This window comes from Hyperoodon ampullatus (assembly GCF_949752795.1).
Source record: "Hyperoodon ampullatus genome assembly, chromosome: 3".
Classification (NCBI taxonomy): Eukaryota; Metazoa; Chordata; class Mammalia; order Artiodactyla; family Ziphiidae; genus Hyperoodon; species Hyperoodon ampullatus.
The window spans coordinates 95,095,731-95,117,958 of record NC_136916.1 but is presented as its reverse complement, the minus strand read 5'-3'; the positions used below and the strand labels follow the sequence as shown (position 1 = coordinate 95,117,958).

The window sequence follows — 22,228 nt, the reverse complement described above, 5'->3', positions numbered from 1 at the left end:
GTGGGGTCTTATAGAGAGTAACAGTTTATTCCCTATCAACCTATAGGTAAGACAGAAGAAGTGGTCCTGAAGAAGCTAGAGTATATTTATGCAAAACAACAAGCATTAGAGGCACAAAAAAGAAAAAAGAAGATGGGATCAGATGAGTTTGATGTGTCTCCCAGAACTAGCAAACAGCAGGAAGGATCTTCTGCATCATCTGTAGATCTCGGACAGATGTTTATAAATAACAGGAAGGGGAAACCTTTGATTCTTTCCAGAAAAAAAGACCAGGCCACAGGTAGGAGAGACATTCTTTGCTTTCTTTAATGTAGATGAACATTAGTTCAGTTTAGTTTAGAGAACTGAATGTCTTCTCTTGGCCATAATTTTAGTTTTTTTTTTGTTTGTTTTTTTTTTTTCGGTAGGCGGGCCTCTCACTGTTGTGGCCTCTCCCCCTGCGGAGCACAGGCTCCGGAGCACAGGCTCAGCGGCCATGGCTCACGGGCCCAGCCGCTCCGCGGCACGTGGGATCTTCCCAGACCGGGGCACGAACCCGTGTCCCCTGCATCGGCAGGCGGACTCCCAACCACTGCGCCACCAGGGAAGCCCCATAATTTTAGTTTTAATTAAATGAAAGATGGGTTGTATTAAAAGTAGAATATTAACTACATTAGATTTCGGTTTCTAGCTTTACACACTTAAGCAAATCCTAATAAGTTATCAGTCTTGGTAACATATAAGACCTACTTGCGATAGCCGTCTCCAGACAAGTATTTTTCTTCTAGTGTTTCAGTATTTTTTTTAAGCTGCCATCTTTTCAGACTTTATAAATGAACTCTTGATTTCCCTGCAGTTCTGCTCATGAGTTGAGGAAGTTTGGATCTAGCTGAGACAAATAAATTGGAAATTTTTTTTTTAAGTTTATTTTTGTTAATCAGGCTCTACTTTTCATCAGATTGCAATCTGTCAGTGAATTGCTATTAAGGAACAAAGTAAATTGGTTTTGATTTTTTTATTCTCTTCTATCTTGATTTTGGAAGTGAGGCTATATTGATTTTACATTACTTGTTTATATCCTTTGAGAATGGTATATCCTTTTTTACTCTTTGGATAGCACAGTGTATGAACCAAGGAACTCTGGTTTATTATATCAACTAAGAAAGTAGTGATAGATACTAAAATATGAGTTAGTTATAACATTGCACATTTAAATGATGTTATTCCTAAGAAAGGATTTTAATGATCATTTAGTCCAGTCACCTCATTTTACAGGTGGAAAAACTGAGGTCTAAAAACTTGAAGTAATTTCTTAGCGGTATATAGGAAAGCAAACCTAGGGATAAAATTGTGTGTGCCTTCATCCTGACTCACCATCAAGACCATCAGAAGCATTCCATTGAAAAAGTGGTTCCATGGCTCTGTTCCTCAACAATAAGAAATTCTGTCCCTTAAGAGAATCACTGGACAGGTAACCATTACTCAGTGAAAAATGGTTCAAAAAGTAAATTGCAAGTTGAGGTTCCCTAACTAAATTTGAATTTTATTTCTTGCTTTTTAAGACAAGGTATGGTTTTTAGGGATGTCTCCTACACTCTTAGGCTGTTCACTAGCATTAATTGAAGATCTTTTATCCTTAACTAATTTCTGCTCTTCCTTACAGAAAATACCTCACCCTCTAACACTCCACACACCTCTGCCAACATTGTGATGACTCCACAAGGGCAGTTGCTCACTTTAAAAGGTCCCTTATTCTCAGGACCAGTGGTTACTGTTTCTCCTGCTCTCCTAGAAGCAGATCTGAAACCTCAAGTTGCCAGCAGTGCTGTGGCTCAGTCAGGTATGTCATAAGTGTTGTCTTTCATGGGTAGTGAAAAAGAGTTATCCCTGGTATCTCAAAGTGACAGAGAAAGCCTTTGAATGTGTTCTGTAATGATAAAGAGCTATTATTGTATTCGAGTTTGCCTTTGTAAGAGAAGATTCTCTTTTTAGAACATGTTTTGCCCTATCTGTGGTATTGAATGGTCTTTTTTACCTGGGAATGGGAACTATTTTGCGATCTCTTCTAATTTCTGAGTAGGAAAAGAATTGAAAAGATGTGAAAGTAAAAGGAGGTTGAGGAGTTCTTGTTTTAGTTTTTGGTGTTAATAAATATTTATCAATTTTGTGTTGTACTCAGAGATGGTACACTCCTACATTACCAGCCTGATACAGTTTCAGCACCCTCCCTTTTGGGGATAAGGAGTTGAGGTGAAAAGGAAATTTCACTTTGACGAAATTTTAGGTTCTAGGCACCTGAATTTCTATTAAGGTAAAAGGGTATCCTTACCAGTACTAGTACTGCTAAACCCAGTCTGGAGGAGTCATCCTTTCTTACAGTGCTGCCTCTAGGGCTTCATCTTTCCCTCAGAGTAGCAGTTAATTGGACGAACAGAATCAAGGTGCATGTCTGCCTCAGGATAAAAAAATAAACTTGGGGAGCATTTCTATAAAATAAACAGAACTTTTATTAATGATAGAATATCAAAGTGTCTTTTGGTTAGACTTTACCTATTTTCTTTTTAGGCTAAGTCCATAATTTGAAAAACTGGTATTTCCTTTCATCTTCTTGATAAAAGTAGACTGGTGAAATTTTAACTACAACTCCCATGAGATGGTTATTGGGTATGAATGAGAGAGAGTACTTACCACTGTAGATATAAATCAGTTTTTTTTTTCCCCCCAGAAAACGACGACTTATTTATGATGCCAAGAATTGTTAATGTGACATCATTGGCCACAGAGGGAGGTTTGGTAGATATGGGTGGCAGCAAATACCCTCATGAAGTTCCTGATGGCAAGCCGCCTGACCACCTGAAAAACACTGTCAGGAACGAAGATAACTCCTGTGAAGATTTGGGTAGAATCTCTTCCAGAGGCAACCACAGAGATGTCAGAATGGCACTGGGTACAACACAGGTTTATCTGTCAAATAAAGATTCTGGTTTTCCACAAATAGTTGATGTTTCCAGTATGCAAGAAGCACAGGAGTTCTTACCCAAAAAGATTTCCAGTGATATGAGAGGAATTCAGCATAAATGGAAAGAGAGTGAATCAAGACGGGAGAGACTGAAGACAAAGGAGTCTCCATTTCATAAATTAAAGATGAAAGATCTGAAAGACTCAAGCATAGAGATGGAATTGAGAAAGGTAGCATCAGCTATAGAGGAGGCAGCACTGGATCCCAGCGAACTGCTAACTAATATGGAAGATGAGGATGATACTGATGAGACACTGACATCTCTGCTCAATGAGATTGCCTTTCTTAATCAGCAGTTAAATGATGACTCTGTTAACCTGGCTGAACTGCCCAGCTCTATGGATACAGAGTTCCCAGGGGATGCTCGACAGGCTTTTATCAGTAAGCTTCCTCCTGGGAACAGAGCAACTTTCCAGGTTGGCCACTTGGGAACTGGTTTGAAAGAATTGCCTGATGTTCAAGGGGAGAGTGACTCTGTCAGCCCACTCCTCTTGCACTTGGAAGATGATGACTTTTCTGAGAATGAAAAACAACTTGCAGAACCAGCCTCTGAGCCAGATGTCCTTAAGATTGTTATTGACTCTGAGATAAAGGATTCCCTCGTTTCCCACAGGAAAGCTGGTGATGAAGGGAAGAGTACTTCTGGCATCCCTGCAGAGCCTGAAAGTGTGTCTTCACCCCCCATCCTACACATGAAGGCTGGCCTAGAAAACAGCAGCACAGATACTTTGTGGAGGCCGATGCCAAAATTGGCACCTCTAGGTTTAAAAGTAGCTAATCCTTCCAGTGATGCAGATGGTCAGAGTCTCAAGGTGATGCCTTGTTTGGCACCTGTAGCTGCCAAAGCTGGGTCAGTTGGACACAAAATGAACTTAACAGGGAATGACCAGGAATGCCGGGACAGCAAGATGATGCCTACATTGGCACCTGTTGTGGCCAAACTGGGCAACTCTGGGGCCTCACCAAGTTCTGCAGGGAAATGAACTTATTTGTCCTCAGGCAGAAGCCAGGCTGTGAGGGGAAACCTCCTTTCTCTGCAGGCACCTGTTTGTGTCATGGAACTGTGATCCTTGACTTTGATGCAGTGGATAATGGTAGAGAAAGGGGGTAGGGTGCTGACCTCGGTATAAGAAATTACTGCTATGAAATTCTGATCATGTTAAAATGTGTTACCTCACTTGTGGTGCTGGGTCTCCTCATCCTCTCTAAGAAGATGCGATCCATTACTGAACACGAGGTGCCCCTCTTACCCAAGGAATTCATAACAAGACTGTAGGTCCATAGTGGTTCCTAGTTCTTCCCTCCCAGAGTAAAAGCTGCTTGAGACTTTGGAGTTGCTATGAACTGAACCTTAGTTGATAGCTGTTGTTTAAGTTGTTTAAGTCTGAAGTCCAAGGAATGTGATGCACTTGTGCAGAGGGATCCAGAAGAGAGAGTTTTTAGTTGGTGTTTCAAGAGTAGGGGGAGAGAGGATGGGTACCATGGAATACCAAAGTGAAGGACTTAGTGTCGTTCAACAAAATTTTCTCTTCTTTTATATCCCAAGTAGCTTCCATTCCCTCACCTTTTCAATCAGAATTATAAATCCAAGCCTTCTGGTAGAGTAGGAATGCTTTAAAACAAAAACTTTTTATTACTAAGGTAATCATTTTCAGATGTTAAAATTACTAATTCTCCCTTATTGTCTTTGGGTGTTGAGAAGGCCATTTCATAGTACCAAGGATTTCTACCTGGATTACATATTTTGGAGGTAGGCATAGAGGGAGTCCACCCCCTTTCACAAATCACATCACTCAAGAGACAGCTAAAATGGAAAGCATTCCCTCTCCATACCAGAGACAGTGGCCAAAATAAAAATCTGTGAGGCTGGATGTTCCCCAAATCAAGCCAGCCTCCTGGTGCTTGAAGGTTTCATTCACTATTACCTGCACAGGATGTAAAGAAAAGAAAAGTCACAGTAGGCATTCTTTACCAGGGAAATAAGGCAGTATTTGAATCACAAGATATATTTTTTATTATCTGCTACCATGGATTCAGTGATCTGTAGAGCTTTTTCACTCATTAGCTGTCAGGGTATGAAGGACTGACAGCCTGTAAAGATAAAGATATTTATATTTTTGTATAGTTGTTTTCATAGATTTCTCAAAGGCTGAAGTTTTCAACCTAGGAGATGAGATTTGTATTGAGTATAGAAATGATGTTTCCTATCTAGTTTGTAAATAATCATGGTGCACTTGAGGGGTCTCTTGGAAACTCCTGGGGGCAAGAATCACTATTCTGAAAATGTATAGACTGGGATTTAGCTGCTGCATTTTGCCTTTCTTAAATAATTATATTTTGGAATGTAACCCCTGTTCTGTCTTCATTGACAGGATTTGCTTGTGTTGTGAAACACTAACACAAGAGCTTCCAGTGCCTGGGCTGTGCCTAGGTAATGCTGTTTCTTCTACATCCCCTGCCTTCTTTATCCCAAATCCCACTCAGCATATCTTCAAAACTAGGTTGTGAAACCAACTTTGGAATGGTCCTAGCCAGTGAATTATTACCTCCGTGGTTGGTTCCCTTTCTAGTAACTCTGGTAATAAACAGATTGAAAAGAGTGGGAAATTTTCTTCTGCAAATTGCAGTGGGAACAAATTCTTTGTTGGTTTTGTGTTACTTGCCTTTCTAGACCTCCTCATCAGCATTCAACTTTCCCACCTCTAAAGGTTACTGAAGAAGCTTGAAGTAGGTAATGAGCACCCCTCAGCTTCTCATTATCCCTCCCACTTCTCTTTACCCAGGAGATTTCATTCAATGCCTTAGCCAAGGAGTCCAGCACCTGTCTTCCCTGCTAATAATTGTCCTTGGAGATGCTAGTAGTTTAATCCAGGTATAGCAGTTTCCCATTATTTCTTTGCTTGTCTTGTCCTTGCATTTCCTCCTGACTTCCCAAGGCTCTTGTAGCTTCTGAGGGTCAGCCAAGGAGCAGGCAAGTGAGCGAGTAATCCTCAGGAAAAGAAGGACCATTCTGCTTCTGAACACTGTTCTTTTTTTTTTTTTAGAAGAAAATAGACAAATAAGTAATATTCATTACTTGATGGGAAGATATTTAACTCTGTTTATGAGAGATGTACAAAGATAGAAATGAGAGATGATCCCAGGTGTTCAAGGAAGGCTGCAGGTATCATTACAAAACCCCCAAGATAATGGTGTTTTCAAGACCTTCTTAGAACTAGAAAGTTGTTAGGGCTAATTTTGGGAGGGCTCAATCTTCAGAACAATCCTGCAGTCTTGATAGAAATCTAAAATCTCCAAAAACTCCTACCGTTTAACCTTACCCCAGGAGAAACTGATCTATGAAAATTACATGTGTGATTATGAAAGATGTAGTTGAGTGAGGAGTTGAGGAATTGGGAGGATAGTGAGCTCTCACCCTAACTCTATATAAGAAGCATGATCTCAGTAGGCCAATAATTTGCCTTTTTATACATCTGTAAATAAATGGAATGTTTTTAAGAATATAATTATGTCAGATTTAGCTTTTTCTTTTATAAAATATATATATCTTTCTTTTTCTGCTTTTGAAAAATGACTATTTTTTTAGAAACCTAAGAACAGAAGAAATTTGGCAAGTGGAAGGAAGAATGTATAAACTTGAAATAAATCAGTTACAATAATTAAAGCAGGACTTGGTGTTGGGAGGTTTGTGCTGAGTTGGAGTAGAGAATTCTAATGCCCTGAGACATATTTGGGAGAAGTGCCACTGAAGGAGATAATAATAGGTATTCCTTACTGTTTTCAAAGTTTCGGACATGCCATTTGGAGGAGGTTTTTGGTGTTCTAATCTTTGCAGCGTGTTTTACATGGAGACTTCAAAATTTTGTACAACTTGATGGCAAGTATTTGGCTTAAGGAGTCATTCTACAGTGAAGAATGGCTAGCCTCATAGTACCAGTGTGTTCAGGGTGTAACATACCTGTTCCCCTGGTGAATAACAGGACATAAACATAGTCTTAGTGGCTAAGGACAATAGATATTCTTAAAGCAAGCTATATGTTAACTAGTATCACAGTTTACAAAAATTTTTTATTAAAGGAGTCCTTTTAGACATTGAACTACTCTAGAGTCACTAACAGATCAAGTCCAGTTATATAAACTTCAATCAAATTACTGTGTGTAATTTTTTTCCCCAGAATTATGATGAAATACTTAACAACAGGCCTTTCTATAACAAGTTGAAAGATGTTTTGAACATGGAAGTAAGGCAGACAATCTATATATTATTTGGAGCAGGGTTTAGTAGTATAGTTTTTTCCCCCTAATTATACTAGTTGAGATATTGAAATGGAATGATATCAGGTGAATTGAGAGGTAAATGCACTTTGAAGATGGGTCTGAAAAATGATGACCCTTATTCCTCACTCCCAGGAGATTAAAAAAAAAAATGCACAGAGGCACAGAGTAGGAACATTTTCGGATACTTTTATAACCAAGAATCAGAATAGATTTCTTGCACAGAATTGTTGATTTTTAAGAAAATGTTGGTAAGGGCATCAGTACTTCATGTTATTGTATTATCTCTTAATGAAATTTTACATGAACATGAATTGCTGGATGCAGAGAAAATAGACTTACTGCCATTTGGAGAAAAAAAAACAGCCAAAAATGTGTTTTTGAAATTAAGTTAGAGGGAAATAATTTGATATATACAACTTTTGAACTGAGGCATAATTGTAGTATATTAAATATGACTGAACTGCTCTACAAAGATATGTTAAGTGTTGAGTGATAGTGATGGAGGTATGTATGGAGGGTGAGAAGGCTAAACCATGGGAGGAGTTGGAAATTTTGAGACAAATCTAAACTCTACTAAATTCTATCACTGTAAACTCTGCTGTTAGACTTTGTTAAATAGGAAAGCAGTATTGGAAGCATTGTTTTGAGATCCATCCTGTTTCCAACTGCGAACACTGGTCTCAGCTGTCCCACAGTGCCTTGCATGTAAAGGTGCTCAATAAATATTTGAATTGATGAGCAAATGTTTACTCTAGCCTGTTAGTTTTCCAGGATCTTATAACTGCACTTATTTGTATGTTAAGTCTAGGGTGAATTTAAAAATCTTATCTAGTGAGCATCATGAAAACAGACGATGGTATACACCTTTCCTAGACATCTAGAATTTTAGAATCTGACAACCATGTATACATATTGAGGACATAGACAAGCAGAATAAAAAGTGAAATAGCACACGAACAGTGAAATACGTATGTAAGGGTCAGCTGCATTTTGGAGGGTGGGATAGCAATTATTTAATTTGGATAAAAGGGAAGAATCCTGTTCACATTGGACCTGGGATTATTATTTTCTCATCTTACAGCGTATTCCCATATTGGCACTTAAAAGGCTACATGCTGTGTATCCTAGATGGTGAAGGTTGGACTAAATTGTGAAGAATTAAAAATATGTGATTTTGATCCTATACTGGAAGTATCCAGATTCTAGACTTAAGAAATCTCTTAATTACACTGTTCTCAGTTGCTTTTCGCCTAAATCATCTTCGACAATGAAAGCAGGAGCTTGTATTGTCTCTGCAATTTCAGCTTCAGATGGGAGTAATTTGGGGAACATTTTCTCTAAGAGGATAAACCAAGGTAGCTTTGTACAGGAAATGACCAATGACATTATGTAAACCCATTTCCTGGCCATGAGTGGTTATGTAAGTGAGAAAGCTAATAGTGGACACAAAAATTATCTGGAGAGAATTAGGGACAACTCTACTGGGTGGAGATGGCAGTTGCTAGGGAATGCAGCACACAAGTAAGGACACCAGGTGGCACCCTTTATTAACAGTGTTATATTGGTTCCTTCTTTCCGGCCACCCCCCACCCCCACCCCCATGGAGGTAAAATCACAGACTAGCAAGGAGTTGAAGGAACCAACCCCCTATTTCTTACTGTTGTGGCTAATGACCCTTGGCTCTTTCTCCAGATTAGAAAATGTGAAAATCCCATTTTATATTTCATTATGTCTGCAACACGTGGTTGAAGGGAAGGAAGCGTCATGCATCTGGTAGCTATTACCAGTTGGTCTTCCCAGGAGGTGACTTCGCTGATATTTGTGTCAACTTGCTAGCTTTACAGTTCTCATTCTTAATACCTGCTACAATACACACAAGAATATACCTGTTTTGCCACTTGGCTGTACAAGACCCACTCACAGCAATGGGTTTAGGAGTCCTTCCCTCTTGCTAATAGGTCATCTCCCCCAGGGGTTCCAAGGATCTGTCTGGGTCAGATGAGAGATGTATCAGTGTACTATTTCTCTGGAGCCCAAGTGTTTTGGCATAGGTTAACCTTTTTGTAAGGTAATTTCTCTAAATAGCAATGAGGCAGAAAGGCTCCTAGAAAATAATCTTAGGCTGAAACACGTATGAAATAATATGTAAAGGTATTTCTGTGCACGCTCTGCCATCCCCCACACCCCACCCATGAGCTAGAAAAACTATACCACGGAATCTAGTGACAGCAAACTTGGCAGTGATCTCGCCAAAGTAACTGTACTACGGAAAAGGTTTCACGAGTAAATTTTGACAGGAACATGTTAAATATCTGGAGCAACAAAGTCCTGGTTAACTCTGGATGAGAACACAATGGAACATTGGAGGCTAAGGAATCCATGAAACAGATCCATAGGCACATTGACCTGACACCCCGCCTCCCTTCCCGCCTAGGCTCCCTCCCCTTTCTTCCATCACGGCCAATCAGGTTGCCTAGTTCAATACACTTCTCAGCGGTCGAAAGAGTTACTCAGGAGAGTCATTTCCACGTAGGTAAACGCGCCGGACAGGCGACGAGCAGAAACTATTATATCCGTTTTAAATCCCAGCGCTTGGGAACAGACCTTATGGCTGTACCCCAGTCTTGTAATTCTGAGCTAGGAGTTAGTTTCAGCTCTGGTTCCTCGGGTCTATCAAATGCCAACCGTAGCACCCTGGGGGCGTGGTTACCGTTTTGTTGGGGCTCTGGGAAGTGCACTTATCTGGGGGACCGGGCCTGATAATACCATAAAAGGCTTGGTTTTCTCAGTTCTGAAGCCGTGTTCTGCCGACCTTCCTCTAGCTAGGAACCATAGTCGCGACTGCATTGTGCGGAATCCGTGGTTCGCAAGTCCCCTGCCCTCTACTTCCTAGACCCTTTCATTGGCTCCGCCCCTATAAGCAGTACTTGTCCACTCTGGTAACGCCCTCCTGCGTAGAGACCGCTCCCCCTCGCCTCCGCTCCTCCTACCCAGCTCGTAGCTGAGCCCAGGCGATAGTTCGCGTTTTGAGCCGCTCGTGCCACCATAGCTGTTGCTGCCGCTGCCGCCGCGGAGCTGAAATCGCTGAGCGCGATGCCTGAGGGCGCTGCGAGCCGGGCGGCCCGCGCGGCCCGGGGCTGGTGAGGCTGGGCCCGAGTGGGGGCGCTGGCGAGTAGCAGGGGCTTCTGAGGGAGCGGAAAGTGAAAGGTTTAGGGCTCCTGCGGCTGGCCGAGAGCGAGCTCAGGAGGGTCGTGGGTGGGGGAGGGAGGCTCCCGTGGCAGAACGTGTTGCAGGGCCACAGCGAGCCCCGCCACGCTGAGTGTCCCTGCGGCCGCCAGCGCAGGTGCTCAAGAACCCCGTGGGACTCCTCGGTGGCCTCGGCGGCCTCCTTCTTTGGACACTGCAGATGCCATGAGAACAGTTGGGAATTAACGGGAATCAGACCGGCCACTAGCCCTTCTAGGGCCCATCCCATCCTTTCAGTTGAACGCCTCTGGCAGGTGTGGCCCTGCGTTTCTTCTCAGCTCAGGCTTTTTAGCCCCCCTTTACATGAGTCTGTCCTTCAGGCGTTGTAAGAAACCGCACTGGGCTTGAAGGTGGGGATGAGGCGAAGGGAGAGGGCAGTACCTAGAGATAAGAGCTGCAGACACGGCTAGGCGGAAGGTAAGGTGGCTTCTGCCATCTCAGGTCAGTGAGAGGGCATACTGGAAGGCCCTGTGGAGTGGGAAAGCAGTGCCGCTGTTGAGACAAGTCCTAAGATTGCGCCAGGAAGTGTCCCAGGGGGCTCCTCATCATGATGGCTGTGGAAGGGTCAACCATTACCAGCCGGATCAAGAACCTTCTGCGATCCCCATCCATCAAATTACGCAGGAGTAAGGCAGGAAACCGGCGAGAGGACCTCAGCTCCAAGGTGAGTCCTAGTATTGGGAGCCACCCCTTTCCTCCCCTACCCTCCTCTGCTCCATGTACGTCTTTTACCTTACTCTTTCTTGGGAAAGAGGAGAACTAGAAGCTCACTTTGGCTCTAGAGGACCAAGTGTGCCCATCTCTGCCCCTCAAGAAAGCAATGAGCAAGCAGGGATGAGCATGCTGAGATTCATCTATGAAAAGGGAAGAACATGAGGAAGGCAACCCGGGTTCATTTGTGGCCTCACTACAAACTTAAGTCTGTGCTTGGGGAAGCCAGTTGATATGCTGTGACTCAGTTTTCCTTCTTGGAAGAGGGTAGTGGGACCACATATCCTGTGAAGGGCTAAGCTGCCACTAATGTAGCCACAAGTGTTAGTGTCACAGCTGGGGTTATGTAAGACAGTGGTAGCAGAAAGAAATATGCTAAAACACCTAGTCCGAGGAATCAGCTAGGTAAATGCTCTTCCCTGGTGTCAAAACAAATTTACTTATCTATTCAAGAGACCTAAATTAATTTAACTGGAGTTTCTTGGCTTTTTAGGAATGGTAACATACAAGGGGCCAAATATCTGCCAGCCAAGCAATTCTGGTTTGCCCTTGAACATTGCTTATCTCATTCACTATATCTCACCCTGCTGCAGAAGTTCCTCAGAGACCAAGTCCCTTTCCATCCTCTCCCATGTCTGGGTGTAGATGTTTATGCTTTCTTCAACTTTGTAGAGCTCCACAAGTTTGGGAATACAAAAGTAGACTAATTTATTTAATCCCTGAGGGAAACTGGGGCCTTGTTCCCACAGGATCAGATTAGGCTTTTGTGTCTTATAAGCAGCCTGTAAACACAGTAGCCTTGTGTAGTGCAGGATTGCTACAGGGAGAGGCATTTGAGACAGCAGCATTTTGTTGCCTTGCTTGTATCTCTTCAGAGATGAGTAAATCCAATGAGGAATGATTTAGAATGCTAATATACAGTATGGCAGAGTTCTGGGAGGACTTAACTCAGATCCCTGTCCCTTAGCAAAACCTTACGTGGATTTGGTCAGAAGGTGAACACCTTTGCTGTGTATTTCATTCAACAGGAATCAAAATTGGGCACAAGGTTCCATGGCTGTGGAGATAGTGACTTTTCCGAGGGCTCTCATTAATCATGGTTCTTAGTCTCCAGAGGCAGGAGAATGAGCCTGAAACATAGACACTGTCTTAGATTTGGCTCCGTTCACTCATTTGTTGCGTTGGATCATTCTTAGTACTGTAAGCTCTCATATTCTTGGCTGGTAACTTGGCAATGACCAGCACTATTAGAGCCATCTTCGTGTATCTTTGGCCTCTTTTTCTGAACAAGAATGGTATAGGTAATAGAAATGTATGATGGGAGTTTAGTCTTCAGTATTAATACTTATTGTAATTTTGGTCTGGAATCTGGATTGTACGGTTACCATTCTTTAAAATTTACCATGTCGTTCATCATTAATGCATTCTACAAACATTTATTGTGTGCCTATTATGTGTAGAATCAGCAATGAATAAAACCTTATATCCTTGCCATCAAAGAGCTTGTGGCTCGTCAGACATGTAAACAAGTAATTACAACATGGTGTGGTAAATGCTGTCCTAGAAGTATGTATAAAGGTGTTAATGGCAGCACAGGGGAGGGAAACTAAATCAGCTTAGGGGGATTAGAAAAAAACTTCACAGAGAAAGGGATGCTTGAACTGTGAGTCCTGAGGCAAGAGAAGAGGAGAAGCTCTCAAGGAAAACCGTGAAAAAGGGAATCCTTGGCATCACCATTAAACATCCCTGCTTCAAATAGGAATTCAGTGCTTCAGACTGCTTTAAATGGCTTTGTTTGTCCTAGAGCTGTGAATGAAGGAAATACTTAGCTGAAGTTGAATGACTCTTGAACAGTCTGACAGAGCAAGAGTGCTGGTGCATATCTTTAGCACCCAAAGTAGTAGCTGCCTTTGTGTGCCTCGGACCTTGCAGATGCCTGTCTCCCCACACTCCTTACAGAAGACTCTACCTGAGATGATTCTAAAAGCCTGCCTTGTGGTAACTAACATTAAGACCTGGTGTACAAGGCTTTGTGAGCTGCTCTAATATGTGGTAGCTGTGGTAACAGTCAGAGAGTTTGTGCTTCATGGATAAATAACTCTGAAACAAAATTTGAAGACCAAAAGACATGTGCCTTTTGTGTGGGGTGGGGACAAAGAAGGGAGTGACAGAGGGCCTTTCTGCAGCTCTTCCCTCATATGGCCTGCTGCTTTGAATCATAACTGTTCCTGCTGTCTAAAGTAGGCTTTTCACCAAATTCTCCACTTATTTTTAGATCCAACTCTATATTTACTGGAGCCACAGGGCCTTCTCTGACTAGCCCTACTACCTTGGAACCAGTCTCTAATTGTTGTTTTATGTATGTCTTCATTTCCTAAGGTCAGGGCCATGTTCTTTATTTCCTTTACATCACACTGTGTAGTACAGTGTAAGGAATGCACTAAATACTAAATGAATAAATGAATGAGAACAATTTAAAGATGTCAAATATAGTGGGGATAACCTTGAAATTCCAGAAGAATAGCAAAAATGATAGGGAGGAGTTTGTGACCTCTTTAGAAGAGAAATCAAAATTAGGAAGAATAAAATGTGAAAAAAAGAAATAGAGATGTAGCCTATTTAGGTGTGAAGGGCATTAGAGAGAAAGGAAAGTAGTGCTCATTAAAGGCTTTTTAATTCAGGAGAGACCTAGTTAAAAATATGGTTAAAATATGGTTAAAAGCCAAAGTGAGAGCCAGTAGAGATGGGGATTTAAGTTATTAGAGAGAGTAGATGAGAGCTGAGGTTTGTATTAAACTTTCTGTAAGGGAGGGAAGGAAGTCTCTGCAGTGTAACAGAATTGGAAAAGAGTAATTTGAGGTTTTCTGCCAGATCTCCTGAGTCTTGATGAAGTGTAACTCAAAGTTATCAGTTGTAAACGCTCTTCAACTTCAAATCCTGTGCAATTGTCAGTTCTTTCTCTCATCTCAGTTGAACTGTGTTTTCCTTAAGAAGCAAATGTGTGTGCTCTTGGTGGCTAACCCTCCCCCTCTTTTCTTAAAGTTTCTGAAAGATTTTTATGTGGAAGGAGCTGGGTTGTTTTTCATTTTAACAAAGGACAGAAATGGACTGAAGCCAAGCAGGCAAGATTTAAATTTAGGGAGACAAAAGGATTGCCTGTGCTGGAGGGTTGTTAGGTTTGAAAAAGTGAGTGAGGGAGGTTTTGAAATCTTCTTCCTTATTAATAGCCATTAATACAATCCGAGTTATATATTGTCCCTTTGGAAACAATGGACAAGGTGACTGCAACTTTCTTCTAGTTCTCAGTTTTTATGAATATAAGTCTAATTCATATCCTCCCCCCCCGCCACCATTTCTTCCCCCAGTGTTTCTCCGGCCTGATTGTATGGTAGTGCTTTGAGCCTTTTAGTATGTGGCTGTAAGAAGAATTCGTGTAGGTGAGTTTCATAGGGAAGAAAAAACTGGATTAGTGTTTGAGCCCAGGTATTAGTACTGAGACTCTTTATTATGCCTATTTGGCAGTGAGGAGTCATATTCATTTTTTTAATATAAATTTATTTATATACTTATTTATTTTTGGCTGTGTTGGGTCTTCGTTGCTGCGGGTGGGCTTTCTCTAGCTGTGGCGAGCCGGGGCTACTCTTTGGTGCACGGGTTTCTCATCGCAGTGGCTTCTTGTGTTGTGGAGCACGGGCTCTAGGCATTGTGGCTCGCGGGCTCTAGAGCGCAGGCTCAGTAGTCGTGGCGCGTGGGCTTGTTTGCTCTGCTGCATGTGGGATCTTCCTGGACCAGGGCTCGAACCTGTGTCCCCTGCATTGGCAGGCAGATTCTTAACCAGTGCGCCACCATGGAAATCCTTTTTTCAAAGCATTTATGGATCACTGGCTGGCTCTAGCTTGATGGCGCTCAACTTGGGGGAGAGGTCAGGAGGGCAGTAAGACATGAGAATACCTGTGCAACTTTCAAAAAAATACACATTCCTGGGCCCCATCCTGTCTATATGGAATCAGAACCTCTGGGGGTAGAGTTTTTTAGTTTTGTATATATTAAGTTCCACCAGAAGCCCACTGCTGGTTTCAGCCCACCTTGAAATCTGTTGGCTTCATACCCAAGTCCTCACTGAGGCTTCTTGAGAATATATAAAGCTAGCCCAGTAAGTATACTCTTCTCCTTGAGTAGTTTTTTTAATCTCCATTGTATCTTCTGGACTGATTGCTCTGTTAAACTGCTGTATCAGGGATAGATCTGAGAGAATTGCCCTGTTGTAGGGTAAGATGTAAGGAGCTGGTCATTGCCTTACTTAGATCAGCAGAAATTTCCCTTGGGGGCAGAAATAGGAAAACTTTATGATAATATCCCTGAGTCCTAGCCAGTTTTTTTTGGTCACCATTCCACTACCCACTGCCCTTGGGACTCATAGCAACCAAGAGTTTTTAGTGTTCAATACATACTCTCTGGGCTCCCCACCTAGAATAGATGACCGAGAGTAGAGGCCTCTGTGGCCAGCAGCCCTGCCCCTCACCTGTCTTTGTGAGTGAACTTGGGCAAGTTCTTGTTGAGTTTTCTGTCTACGATGTAGTCTTCAGTTAAGGCTTGTGAAGTGTCTTGAGCTCCTCAGAACAGGTGGTGTACAGGGAAAAGTGTGAGGTGTTCTGGTCTTGTTCCTTTGATCTCCATTTCCTTTTCCTTCCGGTGCCTGCAGCTGCCCTCAGCCTTCAAAGTAAGTCTCACTGGAGAGAGAGGATTCTTCACTCTGCAGCCCAAGACCTCTTGCTTTGCTGTCTAAAATAGCCCAGCCTCTTCAGGCTTTAAGTTGTCTTGCAAAGCCTGCCCTCATCTATTTGGCCTCACTTATTTTGGAGTCTAACAGGACTGCTGCTTTCCAAGTTTCTTTTCCCTCTCTCAGCTTGTAATTTAGGGCAAGTTTCCCCTGTTGGATCTGTTTGAGTCACTGTCTTCTTTCTTGCTAGTATTTTGACTGTCTTTGGGGCCATTGGTATTTCTCTGACTTCACTTCTCTCTTCTTTTTGTTATCTGTGTGTTTTCATTTCTTGACTAATGAAAAAACATTCATAGAAACGAGGCTTCAGCCTGACCTCTATAACCTCTCTGTCAACCCCCTGAGTCTCAAGTTGGACTTGTGGCTGTTATCACTGCCTCTTTGTTTGGAAAACAGTCTAGGGCTTGAAATTTGGGACTATGTTTATTCAAACTAAGCTTCTCTGGGAACATGGTCTGTCCCACTGTTGTTCTCAGAGTATCTGTTGGTTTTTACTTCATGTCCAGACTGCCCTGTTGGTAGGAAAAAAAGCTACAGTGTTTTCAGTAGGATTTGTTATATTATGAATCACATTCCCACTGCTACAAGCTAAGCCTCTCCTCTGGGCTCTGTTGTTTAATGCAGGACAGGGCCAGGTTTCTGTCAGCTTTCTTTCACATCAGTTCTCAGTAGAGGTGTGGAGTGAGAGCTGCCCATCTGTTTGGAAGTTTACTGAATCAAATCCACATTGTGGATTTTAGTTTAACTTCTGTTACCTCTTTTTAAAAAAATGGGGGGTAGGGGGAGGGCAAGAAATAAAGTGAGTGTGGCAGACAGATTGGGCAGTGTAGATCTTTAGGGTTGGTATTTTTGGTTGTTCAGATTTTCCAAATCTTGGTTTCCTTCCTCCTAACTGTTGTATCAGCAAGTTCACAGTGCTTCTTAATTGGCCACAGCATTTTCCTCTGGTTTTGAAGGACGCTTACAGAAGAATGAGTTCATATTATGGATATCTCCTCTTAGACTTCTAGGGAGTGAATTCCACCCTCTCTCATTTTATCACAGAGAATGTTTGTAATGCTCTGTGTGTTGTTTCCCTAGTCTATAAAACAATCTCTTTTTAGGTTAGATTTTTAAATTTATACACTTTATCTCCCCCCCTAAACCTGGAATGGAGCTAAAGATACTTTCCCTTCCCTGCCCCTTCATTCATAGTTGAGATTTAAATGTAGTGAGGGATCTTGGAACGACACTTTGTGAGACCACGTGGCTGTTTTATTTTGGTTTTTTTCCCCACTTTGTCACATTCTCTTTTGGAGGAATCCTGAGAAGGAATTCCTCAGGTTCTTCTGGGTTTGAACATTGCTTCTCACTTGTGCTGAGCTCAGTAAGTTTCTGACTTCCCGTCATACCTCTCCTCTGTCTTTGCTTTCTTTGTTCCTTTAGTGGTGCTTCTGGTCATTTCCCTGTGAGTTCAGCTGACCCATTAAAGGTGCTTGCACTTAAAAATGAAACGTAAAAAAATTGTGAAATATAACAGACATTGAAAAGTTTATGAAATATAATAATATAACCTTGTATTGTGAATAATTATAAAATGATTGCTCACGTAACCACCACCCAAGTCAAGAAATAGAACACTGCCAAGTTTCTGAAGGATGTGATGCTAATGGTGTCATTAAGGTGAGATGAGATTTTTGTCTTATGTAATTAAGATGATTTTATTGTTAAAAATTAAAATACTCAAGGACTTGATCTTGACTATTTGTTCTTTTCAAGTTTCTTCTTCTCTATCCATTATAGATTTGTGCTATTCAACATTTCCAAGTAGTATGCTTATTGGAACCACCCCTTTCCAGCCTTTGTTGTCAGTGCTTCCTGTCTTTATCTTACAATAATAATACTAGAAATAATAATATTTGTAGTGGTAATAATGGCTAACATTTATTGAGTTTTTTGCTGTGTACTGTGCTTAAGCATGTACGTATATTATCTCATTTAAGTTTCACACCACCCTCCTATAAGTACTATTACTATCCCCATTTCGTAAATGAGGAAACTGATGCTCAGAGAGGTGGTTATATAGCCAGTAGATGACTGAGCTGGGATTCAAATCTTGGCTCTCTTAACTCCAAAGCCTGCTCTTAATCTTTAACCTGTACTCCTCCCAGGGAGTCTTCATGTGCAAAACATGACACTGAGCACAGAAGTATGCCCAGTATTGCGATAGCCAAGAGTCACGTCTGCGATCAGCTTGGAAAAGGGCAGTACCTTAAAAAATATACTTTTCCCCCAACATTCCCCATAAAAGTTAATTTAATGAACTTCTTAGAATGTTATTTTAGAACCATCATTCAGTAACCCTTGTCCCTTGCATCCTTGCTCCTCTTCCCACTCCCAACTCCAGTTTCGTGAACTGTATCCCAGCTTCTCATTCTGTGGTACCGTTAGGAACTGTACAGCTCGTGGTTCTGTGGGTACGTGAATGTCAAGTTGACAGGGCACAGCTGTGTGGTTCCAGATGACCATAAGCCACAAGCAGTTGCTGCTTCTCTCTTGGGGTTGGAGTGAAGTGGGGGAGTGAAGTGGAGACCAACAGATGCCTCGGTTGTTTTTGTGTGTGGGTATCATGAGGCTTTAAACTGTTCTGCTCTTAGTTGGCGGTTGATTGTGTAGCTCACACTCCTGACTGCTTGTTAGTGCCACCTCCCCCAAATCTCTCCTTCTTCATCCCCATTCTCCACCTCTTTGTTACCTCTGTGGCTGTCCCTACGCACAACTGACCTTATCTTTGAAGCTGTGGAGAGTCGCTGAGTTGAGATGCCTGTTTTCTGTGAAAGAAGCTGGATCTAAAATACCCTGTGCCAGGGCTGACCTGGATGATGACAGTTGGGGCTCAGTAAACATGAAAATGAGGTCATTTGCCCACCTGAGTCTGTTTGGCTGGGTGGGCTCTGGGGTTGCTAAGTTCCTTGAGCAAGTGCCTTGCCTCACCTGATCTCAAACTTGTATTATTTTTATTTATTTCCTCAAATAGGCAACAGTGATCACATTATGGTTGCAAAAGCATGGGATCTTAATGCGTGCTTTCCTGCAGCTGCCCCAGTTAGTCCTGAGGAGAGGAAGCCCCAAGCTAGTTTGTGATCATGGGGGAGGAGCTCGGAGCATGCTCAGAAATCTTGACTCTTGCCACCATTCAGCTACTGCCTAGAGAAAAGCAAGCAGCTGCTTGTCAGGACTAAACATGCAATGGACAGGCTGCAGACTTGCCTCTGGTACCCTGACACTATTGGTCAGCTTCTATTTGGGAAAGCACAGTATCTTTGTACACCATGATGGTTTTCGTATGACATAATAACCTGCTGCTGACTTTTCTGAACATGCCCTTTCTCCTTATGCTGTCCTTTCTTCCCCAGGCTGCTTTGGTCTCCCTTTTGAGGCCTCCACAGCAGCTGTGGTAGAGACTTTCCCTCATAGTTGGCTGGTGAACAGGGCTTCTCTGAGTTGAGGTGTAGACAGATTAGTGGGTGGGGGCAAGAGGCCCTATTAAAATGCAGATTGAGATTCAGACCCACCCCGAGACTCTGCATTACTACCAGGCTCCCAAGTGATGCCCATGCTACTCTTCCTTGGGCCATACTTTAAGTAGCCATGCTGATTGTGTGTGTGTGTGTGTGTGTGTGTGTGTGTGTGTGTGTGTGTGTAGTGGGGGCTGGTGGGACAGCTTCCTCACTTCTGAGGGAACTGGATTCTCACTTGTAAAATTGGAATACTGATGGCTTTCTCCTAGGGCTGTTGTGAGGATTCAATGAGATTTAATGAATGTGAAAGCACATTGTAAGATCTAAATAAGTTTCCAGCTATTAAGGGGTTGCTAATATTATCAGGGTCCACATATTTCTAGAATATCCAGGAATTTTCTTCTAATTTGCTGGCAAGATTTTATTCCTTCAAGTTTCCATTTGTGAGAAGTCCTCTTTTGCAGGTTCAACCTCTTCTGTTCCAACCCTGAATCATCCTCCCTGTGCAGCTTTTTATTGCGACCTATCTTCAGCCCCTTTTTCTTGCCAATATTAACTTGTATCAACTATACTTTAACTACTGACCAAAAGAAAGGCTTAGCAAATATTCTTTTTGATACTAACTACTGTGTAATTTGTTTCAGGGCTATGGATATGATTTTGGGGAATTAAAAAAGGCAAGCTAGTGAACCAGGAGTGGGGGGAGCCCTAATTTACTGTGTCTGATTGGAAATCACTGGAGTAGTAAGGATGCTTTTTTTTTTTTTTTTTGCGATACGCGGGCCTCTCACTGTTGTGGCCTCTCCCGCTGCGGAGCACAGGCTCCAGACGCTCAGGCTCAGCGGCCATGGCTCACGGGCCCAGCCGCTCCGCGGCATGTGGGATCTTCCCGGACCTGGGCACGAACCCGTGTCCTTTGCATCGGCAGGCGGACTTTCAATCACTGCGGCACCAGGGAAGCCCAGTAAGCATGCTTTTTAACAGCAGTAGCTTCTGTAGAAATAAATATAACTTTTTTCTTCTTTTGGGGCTAATTCATTTATACTGGGAAATAATTTGGGAAGTGAATTAGTCTTACTGCGTCCTTTCAGACTAAGAATTTAAAGGCAGAGTGAAAACGCATTAATTTTATGACCCATTGTTTTACGTTTCTAATGTTGGGATGAGAGTGAAATATTCTATTTAAATAATTTTTGCTTAAAGAAAATATATGAAGATGTGGGGAAACAAGTGCACTCATACCCTTCTGCTGTTGGTGAAAGCAGACATTGATCTAACCTTTTTTAGAGGACAACTTGGTAATATCCATTAGAAGAAAAATTTACATATTCATATCTTTTGATTTAACAGTTATAATTATGGGATTTTATTCTATGCAAACACTTACACCACACAAAAGTGTATATAACTGAATTTTTCTGTTGTTGGGGAGCGTTATTCACAGTAGTGAAATCTTTGAAGTAATCCAAGTAACCATCAATAGGAGACTGGTGTACATCCATAAATGAAATACCTTATACTTGTTGAAAAGAATGAGTTCAATCTATATATACTGATATGAGAGGGTATACAAGATCTATTAAGTGACAAAAAGCAAACTATATAACAGTTTTTATGTTAATGATTATTTATATTTTGTTAAAACATGTATGTTAGTATATGCATAGAAAAAATTGTGAGGCTATAAATACCAAACTGTTGTTAAAATTGGTTACCTCAGGGAGGGATAGTAGATTATGGTGGACATTCACTATCTACATTTCTATATTTCTGTAATGTTGGAATTTTTTACGATGAGTGTGTGTTATTTTTGTAAGTAGAAAAAAAACAGTAAAGATAAAAGTCTCTCCAATTTAAACATGTGTATTTCATATTTAAATCTAAAATGTTTAAATTTAAAAATCTGTATACTCATTTTATTAAAGAAGTTATGTACAAATGTTGGAAAATATATCTGGTATAATAAACTTTGTTTTTTTAGTAATAATAGGACATAAAAATATTTTCTCACAAATTCATCATTAGCTTCTTGAATTTGAAATAATTCATTTCTTTTTTAAAAAAAATATTTATTTATTTAGGCTGTGCCAGGTCTTAATTGCGGCATGTGAGATCTCCGTTGCTGCATGCGGGCTCTTTAGTTGCGGCATGAGGAATCTTTAGTTGCGGCATGTATGTGGGATTCTAGTTCCCCGACCAGGGATCGAACCTGGGCCCCCTGCATTGGGAGCGTGGAGTCTTAGCCACTGGACCACCAGGGAAGTCCCAAGATAATTCATTTCTGATACTCAAAAATATTTCCTTGGTTAGCTTTGGTAAATAAAATGTCTTTTTTTTTTTTTTTTTTTTTGCGGTACGCGGGCCTCTCACTGTTGTGGTCTCTCCCGTTGCGGAGCACAGGCTCCGGACGTGCAGGCTCAGCGGCCATGGCTCACGGGCCCAGCAGCTCCGCGGCATGTGGGATCTTCCCGGACCGGGGCACGAACCCATGTCCCCTGCATCGGCAGGCGGACTCGCTACCACTGCGCCACCAGGGAAGCCCCTAAAATGTCTTTTTATACTTTCTGAAGTACATGTGCTTTCTGAAAAGATTTTTTTACACCATATAGAGAAACATAAAGAAGAAAACAGGTCATTCATAATTCTAACATCCAGAATAACTACTTATAGCTCCATTCATTTCTGATTAAAAAGGACAGGTAAAGCTCTTTTTAA

General features: G+C 41.8%; 2 protein-coding genes across 11 annotated transcripts in view; both read left to right on the top strand.

The window, feature by feature from the left end:
* MGA (MAX dimerization protein MGA) overlaps positions 1-4,014 on the top strand; it is a gene marked incomplete at its 5' end in the record, with an annotated part of 89,319 nt that extends 85,305 nt beyond the window's left edge. For all 6 annotated transcript variants that reach the window (XM_079698843.1, XM_079698844.1, XM_079698842.1 and 3 more), the window contains 3 exons: positions 47-280; positions 1,643-1,819; positions 2,705-4,014. In XM_079698843.1, the coding sequence (XP_079554969.1) occupies positions 47-280; positions 1,643-1,819; positions 2,705-3,981 (1,688 nt within the window). In that variant the 3' untranslated portion in view covers positions 3,982-4,014. The remainder of the gene's footprint in view (positions 1-46; positions 281-1,642; positions 1,820-2,704) is intronic.
* Positions 4,015-11,054: 7,040 nt separating this feature from the next.
* The window catches only part of MAPKBP1 (mitogen-activated protein kinase binding protein 1), a gene marked incomplete at its 5' end in the record, with an annotated part of 49,043 nt that continues 37,869 nt past the window's right edge, over positions 11,055-22,228 (top strand). For 3 of the 5 annotated variants that reach the window (XM_079700011.1, XM_079700008.1, XM_079700007.1), the window contains one exon: positions 11,073-11,186. In XM_079700011.1, coding sequence (XP_079556137.1) covers positions 11,073-11,186 — 114 coding nt within the window. Of the gene's footprint in view, positions 11,187-22,228 lie in introns of all 5 variants that reach the window. The other 2 variants (XM_079700010.1, XM_079700009.1) reach the window with 2 other exon arrangements.